Source organism: Polypterus senegalus, chromosome 5 (genome assembly GCF_016835505.1).
Source record: "Polypterus senegalus isolate Bchr_013 chromosome 5, ASM1683550v1, whole genome shotgun sequence".
In the NCBI taxonomy this organism is placed as follows: Eukaryota; Metazoa; Chordata; class Cladistia; order Polypteriformes; family Polypteridae; genus Polypterus; species Polypterus senegalus.
The window spans coordinates 106,087,859-106,106,105 of record NC_053158.1 but is presented as its reverse complement, the minus strand read 5'-3'; the positions used below and the strand labels follow the sequence as shown (position 1 = coordinate 106,106,105).

Sequence of the window (18,247 nt, the reverse complement as noted above, 5' to 3'; positions counted from 1 at the left end):
CACCAGGGGACCTGCACGGCTTTCTGAGCCCGCCTGGGCTGTGCCGCAGCCACACCCGGAAGTGCAGCCTAATTTAGGTCAATTATCACCTGGAGCGTTTCCAGGTGGGCTATAAGAGAAACCGACACCCACCACTCAAAAGCCAGAGTCAGGAGGAGGGAGACAAAACTGCCGAAAGGAGTGGAGGAAAGAAGAGTGTTTTTGTTTTGTTGTTTCTGTTTGTGCTTTTGGGACTGTGTTGTGTCTGTGTGTATGGGGAAGACATAGCCCACAGATGAAGAAAATAAAATATTTATTTGTTTTTATTAATGTGCCTCCCGTGTATGTCTGTGTTGGGTCTGGCACCAATATAGCGTCTTGTCACACTCTCTAGTTATGGATCCTTTTCCTTCCACATGTGGAGAAAGCCTTTTTAGTTAAATAGTTAAGCAAAAAACATCAACAAAATGAAACATTTGTGTTTTGTATAATTATATTTAGAGATCAAAATATAAAGCCTTTGTATGAGGACTGGTGTATCTGTATCCATAAGGCAAAGGCTTGATAAACACAATATTGGAAGAAAAAAGATGATTTATGTCCTACTTTCAAATGCGCTGAATAATCATTCTTTTAGAAATATATTTCATCCCCAAGTAACTGACTTCTTAATTTGTGTCAGCCTCATATAATTAGATAATTCTACTTCATTTAATTAATGTGTGGTAGATGCATCCTAATCTTTTCTATCAAGAATAGCAGCTGCTCTTTGATATACATGGGTAACAGTATGGTTATATATTAAGATCAGCACACCACCAAAAAACTGACCAGAGGCTGACACAAAATGAGCAGAGTAGCATACAAACTACCGTCAGTCCTAAAATTGGAATATCAGAATGCACAAAATGGGTGAGGTTTGACCTCCAAGCTGAGTCAATGTCTTGGTGGTAAGAATATAAGACCACTCAGTTGCAGTAGGGTAGATAACACTATCATTAACAGTTAAAATTTTGCCTGGCTTGATGCTAACTGAGAAGCCATTTATATATCACAAATTTAGCTTATTGGTATAGAGTTTTCTTCTTCCATGTGTGTTTTTATGAAACACATTGAGTCACTTGATTTAACTAAAGCAGCGCTTAAATGGTATAGGAGAAATGGACATCACTGCTGATCAACTGTATCCCAACATGGTGACTGTATACCCGTATGTTAAAAAGACATTTTCCAAAGTGTACTTCTCCATGCTATAGGAATGGGAAGGTGCTGGAATAGTTTGAAGTGCATTACATTTAATTAATCTTAATGGAGTGGCTGTCACTGTCACCAGATCAGGTGTTTGTGACTTCAGATTCGATGATCAAGTTGTGGGATGCACTTTAGCCAACATGTGACACAAAATCTACATCTTGGTGACTTTGTGCTCTGATCAGTCTACTTGCACTCAAAAGGGAAAGGTGAATCAACAAAACAAAAAATACTTTATAATCAAACTACACTGTCAAGCATAATTGGCATCAGAGACATCTTTCTCTCTAAGTGCAATTTGGAGTCTTTTAACTCATAATTCCACTAAAGCACTGTGCTATAAGGAGCCTAATTAGCTAATCTAAAGTGACTGTTGTAAATCCTAAAGTTGGGAAGAAAATGCTGTCCTAGTCCTGAAGTAAAGCTAAAGAAAAGTTGAGTTCAAACCCTATTTGAGTCTATACAATACATTAGGCTACGTATGAAGGTAGAGCTGTACTTAATCTGTCAGCCTAACCAGCAGTCTATGGCAACAAGAGAGCAAAATCATAAATTTACCAAAGCAGACCCATAAACAATAAACGTGTATTGCGGCAAATTTCGAGATGAAAAGACTGAGGCACACATTGAGTTCCAATTTAGATTGGAAAGGGATGCATTTTCTTAACAATAACAAATTAGAATACTATTGTTTCGAAAGCCTAATGTCCCTTCTCATACTTTCCCACTGTTATGACCCATGGGAAACCTTTCATAAAGTAACAAATAATGACTGAAATTTTAACACGGCTACTCTCTGAAGTCAGGCTTGTAACATGACAAGTATGATCTTCCCACTGTCACATATTCTCATTCTTTTCTATTTCTTTAATTATATTTCAAGAAAGTAGCAGAATATACAAAATAGCAGATAAAATTTGCATAGCAAAACATTTTTAAAGAAATGAAAAACTAACAAAAGAAGATTTCAGTCCCCTCCTGAGAGAAAAAGAAGAGAGCCAAGAGCAGAAAAGAAAAAACAAAAACAAAAACAGAAAGCTAATTGTAAAATTTTCTTAAGTCTTGCTATGTTTTAAAAAAGGTTTTGACAGACCCTCTAACCCAGAGGTCTCCAACACATCGCTTGCCAAAGGGTTAATGTATCCTACATAATTTTAAAAACTTGATTAGTCAAATTAGGGCTGGGTGATGTTTCCAAAAAATCATATCACAATCCACAATCTATTTTTTCAATCTGGCATACACTTAAGAGAATATCTGGACTCAAACTCATCAAGACCTAAGTAAAACTTTATTTTTAATATTAAACAAAGTTGAATTCAATTGTTCTCTCATTCGCTAGCTAAACAGAGTTAATGTACACACCCCGAAGCTGGTGAGTGAGTGAGGAGAGCCCCACTCCCCACTCTTCCCTCGGCCTGCTGCGTGTTTCTTGGATTTGCGGAAATAAATCGGTGCTGCAATCGACTATGATACATAGCAAAATGAGAGTCAGAAAATCAATCGGAATGTTCAAGCAAATTATAGAAAAAAACCTGATCTAAATCCGTTAAGTTGTTCTCTCATTTAAAGCGAACAGACATACAGACAGACAGACATTAAATTTTATATATTATATATTAGTTAACCTTTAAAATAATGTGTAGTTAAAGTCTCAACAGCATTCTCAGCATTTCTGGACCTTAGTAGAGCCAGATAGCTATAAGAATCTTCACCAAGCAGCTCTGAAAATGTGTGCTTTGTTTGGGACTACATACCTCTGTGAGTCTGCCTTTTCTGACATGAATGTCATAAACTCAAAGTTCAGAACAAGACTGACAGATGAACATTTAAATGACTCCATAAGAGTGAACCTAAGTTGCTACACTCCACCATACACCTCTCTTGTTGACTCCATGCAGTGCCAGTCATCTTACTAACTAAAAAACACATCACATATGCAAATGGACATGTGAATACTCTTGTGAAGTGAAACAGTGACATGTAACAAAATGACAAATGAATAAGTAATATCTGTGTATTTGTAATTGCATTGTTTTGTTTTGACAGCATTCAGGTTTTAATTCAATAGTGTGAGATACACTAGAAAATGCATACAGACATACAAAATGCACTTGCAGGTGAACTAAATATTTTTTGTGATGTTTTAATGCAAAATGAGAGTTGTGGACACCAACCTTTTGTAAATGTTCAGACAAAACAAGCTTATTCAGTTCTTTTTGGTTGAAATAAGCTATGAGAATAAACGTTAGAAAACATGAGTAGCTTTTGGCCTTTTTCATTTTGTTAAAGTAGCTCTCAGGGGAAAAAAGGTTGGAGACGCCTGCTTTAATCTATTGATTGTTTCCAATTTCAAATAGTACAGAGCATTAATTACCCATCGGCTCGTAAAAGGTGGGTTGTGATTCTTCCAGTTAATTAAGCAGGATAAGTCTACCTGTTAGTGATGTGGTATAGGCTATTACAATCAATTTGTCCGTCACCAATTGAAGCCCACCTGTGAATACACCCAACAGAGCTGTTAATGGTTTATCAGTAATTGTTACACCGTGGCTACTTGATAAATATTTAGTTTTTTGCCCAAAATGAAGTACATTTTTGGCACTCCCAAAACATGAGGCCTAGTGTTTCTGGAGAGACATGGCAACCCTTGCAAGTTGGATCTTGCCCTGGATACATTTTGGAAATTTTTAACAGAGATATAGTAAATGTGATCAGTGAAAAATCTTAAGTTGAATTGAGAGGTTGGCACACACAGAGCTACAGTGTGTTTCTGAAATGTTAATTGGAGGTTTGGTACATTTGGTAGATTTCTTCTAATTTGAAATAGTGGAGAAATTGAATTGCTGGAAAATTGAATTAGATGTTACTTTGTGTTTTAATGTTGTGTTTTCTAAAGATTAAATACTAAGTAGGTTTGAGGAAGTTGATAAAAATGATTATCACACAGAAAAGTAACAGATAAAAGTTCCTCTGTGACACACACTCTGTTTCTGCGATCTACCAAATACCATGCTCTGTTTTTTGCATGGCATTTTAGTTTACAGTATATTCTTTCCTCTGAAAGTCTACACCTGTATACTTGGGTCTTTCTAGGCTTGTAGAATACAGCACAAATATTCTTTACACTTGTGGAATGCAGCACTCCGTCCCCCTGTGGAATGGAGCACTTTCACTCTGACATTCAACCCTGTTCATTGTCAATGCAGTTTGCTAGCTTCTAAAATGTTTAATTTAGACCCCTGAAATAGAAATAAACTGACCAGCCTAATATAATCACAACATTTGATTCAATGCAAGTATAACAATCATCTTTACACACTGACCGATAATTAAGATTTACTGTGTTCATACCAGGGTATGCAGAGAGCACAATATCATGATTCACTCAGTGGATGATGTTAAAGAGTTTTTCATGTGAAGCCAACTATAGTGAACTTCTGTTTTTAATGACCCAAAAATGAATGAGAGGAGTGATGTTAATCAATGCACAGAAAGTAGTGAGCAATGCAGGATGAGTATTACCAGGTTTTAATGCAAGACTTTTATACTTTGGCTTTAAAGTAAATAAGTCATTAGCAATACTTTCAAAGCCTAATATTGCAGGCATGTTGTTGTTTTGATTGCTTAGGTTTACTTTGTCATTTTATTATGATGATGATTATTCTTGTAGTTGTTTTATGAAAAATAAAGGACTAGAAGTGCTACTTCCAAGTACAGGATTTACATCGAACTTTAGCATGAATATTTCCAATAAAATGAAAAGGGAAAAACACTCCTAAATAGCCTAAAATGCCCTTCAATAAATATTCAAAGCTTCTCTTCCATTTTTAATTATTTGTTTAAATAAAGGAATTACTATGATCCTATTCCACTGAATGTTTATTAATAATGACAAACTCTTTATCAATAAGTATGTCAATGGTAGGCTGTTTCATTGCAGCCAAACTGAATTATTGTTTAGGTTCCAACCTGTAATTTGTTTTATATTCCCATCCCTCCCCACAAATCCCCCAATATTTAGTTGTACTCATGGCTAAGGAACCTGTGAGATATAATATCAAAAGTTGTGATCAAAACATGTTTGCTGGATGAGGGTTTAATCAAAAATGTAGTGGAGGAGGCTTGAATTTCTTTTGAGAAGAATTTCTGGTCAAGAATGCATAGATTTGGCTTTGCAATCAGGAATAAGATTATCAGGAATCTTAGCCATCTTTCTGTTGATATCACTGAGTACCTTGTAATTTTGCAGTTGTGGCTGAACAACAAAAAATTGGCAGTTATTGTTAAAGCCTGTTTTGATCTATATGCAGCTGTGACTACTGTCACCAAGGCAAACTAGATTATTCTACTGGGAAATTTCAGTGCAAGAGTTTTGTTTGACATCCGAGGTGGCTTCAATGGCCACTAACCTTCAGAGAATATGCTCAGAACTCAAACTTGTTGTTAACGACAAGGTGCTACATTGGAAGAGCAGATACAAGATGTGAGGAGTCTCTCTGTAAGATCTGTAAGATTTTTAGATGTTTTGTTACTTCGATTTAGATTGCGGTTACCTCTGCACTAATTAACAAAGGTCTTGATAGAAACTCTGTAGGAAAAGATGGTTTTATTAAGGGCTATTCAAAATCATTTTAATTGATTTTGAGTAAAAGCTAAAGTATTGCTGTATGTGTTTTGGGATGTGATTTGTTAACTCTAAATGTAGTTAACACCCCCTTCAGGATTGATATGCACACTTATATAACCAAGACACTGGAAGTGTTTTATTTTGAATCATTTTTTCATAAAATAATTATTTTTGGCCTGATCATAGGTAAAAAATAAATGCAGAGCCCCTAAAGAGTCACAGAATCTTTTTCTGTGTACATGAGATCTTTTTGCGTATGCAGGCAGTAGTGTTTCTGGGATACAAACATCTAATTAGGGGCTTTGAATATTTCTGGTAGACCTGTTCTGCTTTTGCAACTTTAACTAGCTTATTCTGTAGCCTATGGAGAAGGTCATTTGCATGCAAAAAGATCTTGTCTTTTTTATAGTGGCGCTTTAAAAACAACCATCATAATTTGCTTGGATTTTAAGTTCTATAACAATAAAAGCAAACATTTTCTATAAACATTTGACATCTTTTGTAGAAAAAAACATATTCATTTTTGGAAAGGGCACACTAAAAAAAAACTTCTCAAAGATGTATCTGCTACCTCCTGAGGAAACATCTATAGCTGGGTAACCATCGGAGTAAATTTATTCAGCTGTCAGACAAAGGAAGGATTAAATATCTTTTTGCCCAGTGCATAAACATTTAAATGATGCATTTTAAAACTTTTACGTGGTACATTCTAAAACTTCTTATAATATTGTAAATGATAAACTGCATAACTTCAGCGGTGCAAATATGTGTGGAAGGACACATTTTTACATCCATTTTGTATTTATGTCAGCTTGTAAATTGTAAAATGTATCATTGCAAATAATTATTTTTGAAAAATATTTTAATTGCAAAATGGACAATATTAAATTTATGGAATCAGATGCTTAACAGTATGGCTCAGCATAGCATGTTGTAGGAATAATTTGTTGAATAAGAGTTATAGTGGTTTGAATGGCCTGTTCTTTTCTTATTTTCCTATAGCTTCCCTTCCCTTATTATGTTAGAGTTGGATCTGGATAGGATAATAAACATATTTGACAGTTCACTTCCAAACCATCTGGTTTCTATAAATCTTCCATGAGTGAAGTTCAGTTCACTGTCATATTCTGTTGTATTTTTCTTAGAACATGATCCAGTTATTTAGTAATTTCTTCAGATATTACACATTACTTCACTCGTCTTATGTACAGTAGATCTTCAATAAGTTTTGTGTGGGGAACAGTGTATGGTTACTGGATAAAATCTGTATTCCCATAAGAATATTGCCAGGCTCCACTTAATCTAACACTCTTTTTATCTTGGCAATTTCAACCATCTGGTTCACCTGATTCAGCATTTTGAAAATTTGTCCTGTATTTTGGAAACAATCTCCATTACATTTATAAACTGTTTATCTGAATCCAAATCACTGTTCCCTATCAGCACATTTACAGTCCCTGTCAAGAAATATATATTTTTTCCATATTGAGTTCCACAAGTATGAGTATGAACACTTTAAATGTATTTATTAGACTTTCTGTCTCTTAAATTTTCATACAGTAACATGCATTTATTTCCATGAAAAGCCAAGTTCTGACTGCCCTTATTATATGCACTTATTTGAATACATATTTTGCCATACATAAGATGCATCTTCAGACTACTTTGAATGTTCCAATTACCATCTACATACAGCAAAAACAAATTTACCTTCAGTAAGCCTGATCTCTTCGAAAAAGAAAATAACAATTGTCTTCAAAAAATCCTTAGTTTCAGTGAACCATATCCATGTAAAACAGCAATGTTAGAGAACACTGTTTCATAGAAATATATTTCTTAAAGATATACTGTTCCAGGTATTTGATAGAAGATCCTTGACTTTAGAGGAGGACATCAAATATCACTTCTTTCTGCTCATGATGATCAGATAATCTTTGTTCTACTTGTAGCAGTTACTTTCAACAGCCTTTCTCTGATCACTGAATCTGTACTTAGGCATGAAGTGCAATAACAAGATGAAGGCATCTTCAGATTCCCAAGATAGATAACTTATGAAACTCTAAGGTACAAGGCCCACAAATGCTACAATAATCAATCTGTGAAGACGAGCAGGTGGCCACAACATTTAAACTAAGGTTGTATTTACTCCTGTGTAAGAGCTGCCAGAGGTTTACATGAAATTTGTATAGCTGAATAGCTGAAGCAATAATTTAATTATTTTTCCCTTTTCTTTCTTTCCCTGGTATCCTATGATGATATCCATTGCTGCCACTTGATTTTTGAGTGGGAATTTGGAGTAGGATGGAATAGATTTGAATAATGTGTTTAATCATTTTCCTTGTAGAACTCTCATACTCTCTCCCTTTCTATGTAAGTTTTCCTCCAACAACCTTAAAGATGTGTAGAATATGTTAACTGGTAGTTCCTGTGTCTTAGCATGTGTGGATGTGTGTATGAATGGGCTTACAATGGACCAGCACCTTTTCCAGGGTTGTTTGTTTCTTTGTACTCAGCAGAGCAGGGATAGACTATACTGGAGGGGATCTTAATGAATTGAATTGGGACTCTTGATATTAATTAAGACATAAAAATATGTTATACAATAGAAAATAATATACGTAACATTGTTTTTCAGTTATAATTAGCGGGGTCCGAATGATTTTGTTTTCATCTCAATGAAGTTTTTTTTTTTTTTTATGTTGAACAATAGTGCATCAAATATGAAATAAAAAACTTCCAAAAAACCCAACTAGTCCGATTTTCAACTTTAAAGGATAGACTATGAGGAATTAAAAATGGGGTGTTTTTTTCTTCTTTTTTCTTTAGAGCTTTAATGCTTGTCTCCTGTGGTGTGGCTATCATGGGCTTTTTTTAACAGGACAGCTCCACCTGTGGGTCACTTCAGCACCAGACTATTTGTGAATTAGCATGGAGAATTAGGCCGGGATTATACTTCGTGCAACACGATGTGTGCTCCTGCGGATGCTACTGCTATGCATGCAGTGTACTGTTTATACTTGCGTATGTACTTTATGTAAATCTGAAAGATTCCATCAGGTGGCAGTGCAACATATCATTGCGGGGAGAAAACAATATTCGGCTTTGCTATGTTGTGAATTGCCTGAAGCATCTATTACATTCCCAGGACACCTTACCACAATATCTCTGAAAAGGATGGAAGTTTAATGATTACATCCAGCAATCTATGGACATGCCCATTCCAGCAAATATCGGGTACGAGGCAGAAACAATCCCTGTATGGGGCATCAGCTCATTGCAAGGTGAATACAAGCACACACATAAACTGTTGTCATTGTATCATCACCAAATCCCCAAACCTGCATGTTCTTGGAAGGAACCAGAGCACAGTGTGGAAACCCACCAGGAAAACATGCAAACTCCAAGCAGGGAACATAAGGGTCATGACTCCCTGTGAGTCAGAAGCACTACCGCTCTGTCACTCTGCTGCCCCCACATGTGTAATTATTAACAGTATTAATTATTTAAATGAAGTTAACAATTTATCTGTAAAATGTGACATACATGCTTTAACACATTTCATCAATAAAGTGATATCAAGTATAAATCTAATGATTCTAAATGTACAGAGAACTAGAGTATCATAAATTTAATGTGTTCTATAGAACAATCATTGCCTGCCACTGGTGTCAGCACAGGAATAAGTTCCAGAAGCCCGCAGCGATTAACAAGTGGGTATGTTTTAAGTTGACATTTATGATGTTCTACTTTAATGACAAAATAAACAAGAATAAAATCAAAATTTCCACTTTAATCGCTAAATAGACCTTTTTTTCTTCACTCTGCCTTATTTTTTTTTCTTTGTGACTGCTTCCATACATTCTGACATGGTTGCAAAGGTGCCAAAAAAAAGGTGGCACAGATGATGGTATATGGTATGTGAGACCGTTGAAATGTATTGTGTCATTATGATGTGGAATATGCAACACTTGTATTTCCTATGCAAGAAATAGATGAAGAAAAGCACCACAAATACATTTGTATGTCAGAATTTATGTTTGATGATTTGCTTCACCACATGGAACCATTCATCCAACATCGAAGCATGCACATTGATTTTTTGGGATCCGCAAAGTGGCTTTCTGTCACTTGTAGATAGTAAACAAAGATTCTGATGTCACATTCCAACTTGAACACGCTGCACCAGTTTTTTGGCTGGTACTGCAACTCATGAATGCGTCGTTAATTTCTGATGACATGCTATGAGGATGTGTCTAATGTACCCTGGGCAGCCATGATGCTTGCGCATACACGTTCTGCATGTTAAACATTAATTTGTGATAAGCTGAGACTTCAGTCCTGTCCAAATAAAAATGCATTACTTTTCTTTTTGATTTTTTTGCTGCATTTACATTTACCCCTCTATTCATTTATCAATAGTGATCAATTTAATTTAAAGGTTTTACACAACTGGAACATATACTGCAAGTTTTAGATAAAATGCAGGATCTAGTTTTTTTCTTGTTAAAAAAATCTTTATTTACATACATTGAATATATCATTAAACTTGTTTGTTATATTATCATGTGCTGTGCATTAGACAGTGAAGCCTTGTGTACTGTATTGTAGTGTGTTGCAAGTTGCTACACTTGTAAAAATGTAACATGCATAGATTATATTACAGTATCTAGGACACAATACAAGGTGTGGGACTGCAAACTATACATTGAACACTGAATCTCTAATCACTGTGTGTACATATGATAAAGTTAGAGGTGACAGGGTGAAGTTGGGTGAGGAGGGAATTATGCATTAAAATAAACTGAAATTATCTGGATTGGGAGAGACCACAAGAGAAGGTGTAATCCTCTTCTTTGAACAGGTGGTTCTAGATGGATTATTCCTTATGTTGTGTGTGAATGAACCTGGTACAATCTTGGGCCGACATTCTCCACTGCCATGACACAAGATGATTCTAGGCCAAAGAATATCCTCTTATGCATCACAGAGCTACCAAGCCAGCTGTGTGTTTGGAAACTGCTCATAAAATATCTAGTTCAGTACAGAATGATGTTCTCTCAATGGGTGCTAAAGCTGAGACTTTGTAAAGGGACATTGCCAGAAGTATTTCTTCCTGTGTTATGCATCATGGGGAATGTCTGTACCTGCAAAGATTCATGGTATGAATCAAAATCATGGAAGGGCAAGCCCTTCTGCATGAGGTGCTGGCGTTGATACTCACACTTATCTTATATTGGCTTTCTGGGAGGGTAGTGATTTCCACCTTCTTAATGCTGCTTACCTGTGGAATTACAGTAAAGCTGTTAATCTTTGAATATGTGTGATAGTGCTTATGCATGATGATTTTCTCTTTTTTTGTGAAGGTGAAGGACGTGGATTTGAAATGGCGCAGGGTCGTTTGGGCCCAGGCCGTCTCCACCACTGCATGCGAACTATAGGACTAGCTAAGTGAGCACTGGAGATTCTCTGTCAGCATGCCATTCACAGAAAGACATTTGGCAAAAAACTGTACCAGCATGTAAGACTTTCTCTCTACATTCTATTCATTCTTTTTTTTCAGAATTTCCTAGAAAATGTAACCTGCTGTGATATAATATGATGACCCTTTTTTATTTAGTTTTATTGATTTAGGTCACTAAATTGGCATAATTACTTCTATGAACATCCTGTACACTCAGTAAAGCAAGCAAGCATACAAAGCTTAAACAAAGTATACCTCATAACAGCATAAAGGACATAAAAAACTCAACACAGTAATTAATAAAACACATTATACAGCATAGTGTATAGTGTGTGGTTGGAGTGTGTGTGTGTATGTTCGCTCTGTCCAGAGTTTGTTTCTGACTTGCAGCCTTTGCCAGCAGGGATAGGCTCCACCACCCTCTGTGACCTTGATCAGGACTAAGCAGGTTAGAAAATTACTGACATGTCCCACGTTATACAGCAGTCCTTAAGGATTACCATTGATGTTACTGTCAGGCAAGACTCTAGAACAGAGAATAGGCTTGCACTTGACATCTGAGTTGCTGGAGTTTAACCAAAGCAGCCAGAAAAGATCATCACATTGTTACAAGGATCCAAAAAATGATTTACTATTTTTAAGCCAGGTGTCAAATGATATACCTGGTTGAGCAACAGAACCAGATGTGCACTACAACTGGGATGGTTCACAGGAAGATCAGGACAGGTCACTCCAGTATGTTGATGCAGTCCTCCTCCTGACTGCTCAGAGTACAGTACATTTTGATCTAGGTAGATACTTTTATTGAAACTCACAAATTCAAAGAAAGCCCAGACTTCAATAATTTCATATCATGGTGTGTCTCCCTCTGCCTATGTCTACAGCTTGGTTTTTATTTAATGATGGTCAGGGCCAACCAGCGTGTAGTTTTCTCCATAAGTCAAAGTCAGGCTAAGTGTGGCATTCTTTCTAAACAAGGCAGACAAAGAAAAAATATACATCATATATACAGTATATGAGGGAATATACTCTGTCAAGAAGTACAGTGCAATAAAAAAGTAAACATCACTGGACAGTAGATCTTGAATAGTTAGAGACAGTCAGGCTTACTATCAAAAGTACCGTCTCACCATCAACCCTTTGTTCAACACATGTGACTGGTGATTAAAATATTCATAATATTCCAAATAGTCATTTTTATATATTTAAAGTTTCATTTAGTGTATTTGTGTATTGTTAATCAATTAGTACTCTACCATGGCAATATCCAAGACATCCTACACTTTATTGTACAGATTCATCTTTTTCTGGTGACAGTAGTATTACATTGCAGATGACTTAGCTAATTCAACTGAAATATCTTCTTGGAATAATTTTACTGTTTATTTCCATTTGTTAGTAGTGTAGTGTAGAAAATTGAACCATGGTGAACACTCACCTCTCCAGAAACCTACATTTGTCTTCTGGCCTGGCCACTGTTTGGAATTTGAGTCTGCTAGGCCCATTGGTGAACATAAAAAATTGAAGTGTGAGTGATCATGAGCATTTGAGTTATTTTGACCAGCAACAGAATGGTGTTCTGTGCAAGACTGGTTTCTGTCTTATCTGCTATGTAACCGGAATCGTATCCATTCAGGTCTGCCCCCCTCCATATACTGAAATAGAAGTATGAGTTGAGAAAATGAGTTGTAAAATAGGGTGGCCCAGACACACACAGGCGGACACCATTTCAGCCATCACCACACATTTATTCACAGTTCTACTATATACAAAGTCTTACGTGCACAGACACCAAGCCCCACAGTCTCCCAAAGTCCAGGCTCTCAATAGCCACTTTTGTCTTCTCACACAATTCACACTTGGGTCTCTCTTCGCCTCCTCTGCACCGACCTCGTCTTCCTCCTCACCGACTCCGGCCTTGATTTCAGGCCGGCGGCTACTTAAATAGGTGGCTGATTGCTGACCGCACCCAGCCACCTGTGACAGAGTGAATAAATCAGTTTGGATGTGTACATTAAGTGTGCTCAGCAAGGTACAATGTTTGATCCTGTCATATGTTTGGTGCTTATCAATATGTTATAAACAGTGCTTATAAAGTGTGATACTGTAAATGAAATAGTATTTGTTTGTCTTTCTAGCAGTTAAATCCTTTACTGTAATAAATTTGATTAGATAAAACAATGCCAGAATTTTAGTACAGTTCCTTATGAAGGAATTATCCAGACAGTTGATATAACTGCAGGTCAATGTTTATGGACTTTCTTATCAACTGAAACCTCAAGATTTGTAATAGGCTGAGATGGAGATGGTTTTTGGAAAATGCTGACGTTGTTTTCAGCTCACCATTTCTTTACTGATTTTGAGGTGTGAATAACAGAGGTATGCATGATTTTGGCTGGAATAACTTGATACTTTGTAGAGCTCATAAAGCTTTTGGCCCTGGGACCAGCAACAGTATTACAGTAAATGACCCAATACCATTTATCCCAGTGGCTGCAAAAATCTTTTTTTATGTTGCATTCCTGTTATGACACAACATATACTGATGGTGAAAGCCAACCGTTTTAAAACTGTGGGCTTTTTTTTAATGGTGACATATCTTAAATAAAATCAATTTTAATGTTAAAGATTATATTTATATTGCCTCACATAGTTTTTAGTTAGTCATATGGGTAACTCAAAATTTTCAGTTGATGCATAAACAGGATCTTTTGTCAATGCACTTATAGACTTTAGAAGAGATTCTTAACCTGTGCACTACGTGAGGAAACAAAAAAATGGGGAGAAAAAAGGGACTTTAAAAGACTGTTGGTTAAATAGCAGCAACATGTTTGCATTAAATAATGCAGTTTGAATCAAGGTGCTCATCTTCTGACCCCCCCAATATATACTGTACATACTCACTAAGCTCGAGACAATGCTCTTAATGGGCATACAATATATATTACTATACAGGCTTCACAATACAGTGCATTCTGTAAACATCAGGCAAAAATTACAAATAAATAATAAATCACTCAGTCATTTTCAAGCACACTTAGTACTGAACAGGATCATGGGGGGTGCCAGAGCTTATCCTAGCTAGCGCAGGGTGCAAGTCAGGAATGAACATTGGACAGGGCACCAATCCATCGCAGGGCAAATACACAAAAACACAGACATACCAGCCACACGCTAGGGCCAATTTAGTATCACCAACCCACCTACCCTGTATTTTGTTTGGACTGTGACAGAAAGACATCGGGAGACCATGCAAAGTCAACACAGGGAGGACTTGGGATGAGAACTCTGGTCTCCTTACTGTGAGGTAGCAGTGCTACCACTGTGCCGTCATGCTGCCCTAAATGCTAAATTACTTTAGGAAAAATAATAAAAAGATTAGATTTAAAACAATACATCACAAAACAGGTGTTGAAAACATTACAAATATATAGTGTGATACGGAATATAAAACGAAACTCTACTGTGCCACTGCTGCTGCATGCTTCCCTAAACAAAAACAACAACATTTATTTATATAGCACATTTTCATACAAACAGTAGCTCAAAGTGCTTTGTATAATAAAGAAACGAAAAATAAAAGACACAATAAGAAAACAAAATAAATCAACATTAATTAACATTGAATAAGAGTAAGGTTCAATGGCCAGGGGGGACAGAAAAAACAAAAAAAACTCCAGACGGCTGGAGAAAAAATAAAATCTGTAGGGATTCCAGACCATAAGACCGCCCAGGCCCCTCTGGGCATTCTACCTAACATAAATGAAACAGTCCTCTAAAAGCCTCAGCCATTTCAAAATCTGTCCTACAAGCTAAAAGGCACTACCCCTTACAACTAAACATGGTCAGTGTGAACTGAAGGCACTTTTAACAGACATCAAGAATGACAAGTTAAACAGATATTGTGGTGTGCAAAATCTGCACGTTTTTGCCATATTCTCATTATATTTTGCTCAAGACAAGAACAAGATAAACTTGAATACAGGTCACTTGCATGGGCAGTTTAACATCAACGCATTCTGTTCTCCTGAACTGTACCAATTTCAATCACAGTACCATCTGTTTGAACTGAGTAGGAATTAAGGAGATGCCTCAAGCTGTCTTAATGATTTTATTATCTGTGAAGGGAAGGGCACCAGGACCAAATTGGTTTACAGCTTGAGACATGAGATTGTTAAAACATCAAAATCTTTATTGCTTGGGAAATGGACCTATTCAAATAGTTTAAAGAGTATGAGTGAATTTGTCCATCATATTGACTGCCAGCAAATCGGAGTATCTAACAATTTTATAATAAATATGCCTCGTTTGAAGAGCAACAGAAGAATAGGAAAACAACGACAACAGAAGAGCAATGTCAGAAAAAGGCACCAGCAACGTGCAGCTATTTCCATCTGATCATCAGCAAAGCATCTCATGAACAACTTCGAGTACTAGATCACAAGCTGCCAAGGGCATTCATCTTTGAAATTTCATGCGCTTTTTCTAAAGACTATATATATATATCCAGACTTTGCTATCCACATTTTCTTTTATGCTTTTCTCCACTGGTATTATTGCTCTTTAATAAATACCACAATGCTTTTAACTTTCTATGTTTTGTTTTCATTTCTAGTGTAATTAAGGTAATTTTTTAAGAGCAACTGGAGCAGTAGGACGTGCCATATGATCCGATCTGCAAGGTTTATCAAACTGCGAATGAAGAGCTCTGTCCAGTAATGACATTCACTGGCTGATAAGTGGCCTATAGTGAGGGATGTTGAGTCTTTGTATGTTTGAATATATTCTTGGAGACTAAAGGTAATATTTATGTCTGAGATATATCTAAGGCTTTGCATGTTGCTCATGCCTATGATAAGTAAGTCTTTTGCAGTACTAGGGAAAGCGGACTATGGAAAGAGGTCTTTTTTTGAACTGCCTTTCCCAAGGTTTCTTCAATTTTTTACCTAAAAGGGTTTTTTTTTTTTGAGGAGTTTTTCCTTGTCTTCTTAGAGAGTCAAGGCTGGGGGGCTGTCAGGAGACAGGGCCTGTTAAAGCCCATTGTGGCACTTCTTGTGTGAGTGTGGGCTATACAAAAATAAATTGTATTGTGTTGTATATGGTACTTGCTAGGGAGTAACGTGCATGTGTATACATCTTTCATACGGTACTTTTGTAGTTAGTGTCTGTGTGTATGCGAATATCTATGTATGTGTGTTAATCTTAAGATGTGACAGAAGACCGACCCTGTAACAAACTTGATGAGGACACAATTAAAAAAGGTGATGCAGACAATTAAACAAGGTAATGCATACACTTAAGGTGACATACACATTAAAACGAGGTGATGTGCAAAATTAAATGTGATGACACACTAACAGTCTGAACGGTGACGACAAGTAAAGGTGTACAGAAAGGGTAGGTACTATGGCAAAACTAAAGGAAAACAATGATTGGTGGCAAGGTTTGTCTGTCATTTCACAGGGGAAGTTTCCAGTTAAGTGGTGTGCTGAGTGAGTGAAAGTTAATATAGCATTCTTTTTCAATTAAATTGTTGGCAATCACAGTTCTCGTTTTATGTACATGATGGTGTACATTAACAGGCAGACATCCATTTCTTTTTTTTTCTCATGCAAGAGTTATAAAAAAAAGTTTGTTCCAGTTTAAGATTCTACTTACCATTTTATTGTAATAACAATCACTAAAGGAATTTATTTGTAATCTAATGTGGAGCTCTGTGGTGATTTTATGTTTGATTGGGTGCCGTATCACGGAGAGGTATGGCAACAAAACGAGACAAAAAATCAACCCTGATGTTCATGATTTATATGTACTCCCAAGTGTCCATATGTTTGACAGTCCTGGATATTGCACATTATTAATTTTTCAAGACAACAAGGCATTCCTTTAAGTAGATCAATGACTTCTAATGAAAAATGCCTTGCCTAAAATTAAGCCCTAATTAGTAAAAAAAATCTATTGCTCTAACGTTTATGAGGCAATCATATTTACAATTCCTTTTACAATTGTTTCTTTCAGTACTGTAACAATGTATCCTAAACAATTTCTATCAAATAAGAGTAAATAAAATGTTATTGATAAAAAAACACCCCAAAATAAACTGGGGTACTCCCCGTTTTTTCTTTTAAAATAAACTGGGGTACTCCCCGTTTTTTCTTTTAAAATTTGCATTTTTCATTATGTCATTGCACATCTTAAAATTTTTTGTCATTTGTCACCATATAATAAAGAGATCCAACAGATTGAAGGTGAAAGAACAGAAAGGAGATCAGAGCTGAAGAGACAAAAGAAAAACACAATTTGCAACTAGAAGGAATGAAAATGCATTATACTATTACATTAATATTAGTACAAGACCTAATGAAGTTATGGGAAAGAGTAGTGGAAGCTAGGTTAAGAAGAGAGGTGATGATTAGTGAGCAGCAGTATGGTTTCATGCCAAGAAAGAGCACAACAGATACAATGTTTGCTCTGAGTGTGTTGATGGAGAAGTATAAAGAAGGCCAGAAGGAGTTGCATTGTGTCTTTGTGGACCTGGAGAAAGCATATGACAGAGTGCCTCGAGAGGAGTTTTGGCATTGTATGAGGAAGTCGGGAGTGGCAGAGAAGTATATAAGAGTCGCACAGTATATGTACGAGGGAAGCATGACAGTGGTAAGGTCTGCTTTAGGAGTGATGGATACATTCAATGTTAAGGTGCGATTACATCGGGGATCGGCTCTGAGCTCTTTCTTGTTTGCAATGGTGATGAACAGATTAACAGATGAGATTAGACAGGAGTCCCCTTGGACTATGATATTTTCTGATGACATTGTGATCTGTAGCGAGAGTAGGAAGCAGGTTGAGGAAACCCTGGAGAGGTGGAAATATGCCCTAGAGAGGAGAGGAATGAAGGTCAGTAGGAACAAGACAGAATACATGTGTGT

The 18,247-nt window shown here is 36.4% G+C and overlaps 1 protein-coding gene across 1 annotated transcript in view; it reads left to right on the top strand.

Moving 5' to 3' along the window:
* acad11 (acyl-CoA dehydrogenase family, member 11) overlaps positions 1-18,247 on the top strand; it is a 559,410-nt gene that overhangs the window by 267,403 nt on the left and 273,760 nt on the right. Inside the window, 1 exon segment of the mRNA XM_039754106.1 lies at positions 11,224-11,378. Within this exon segment, the coding sequence (XP_039610040.1) occupies positions 11,224-11,378 (155 nt within the window).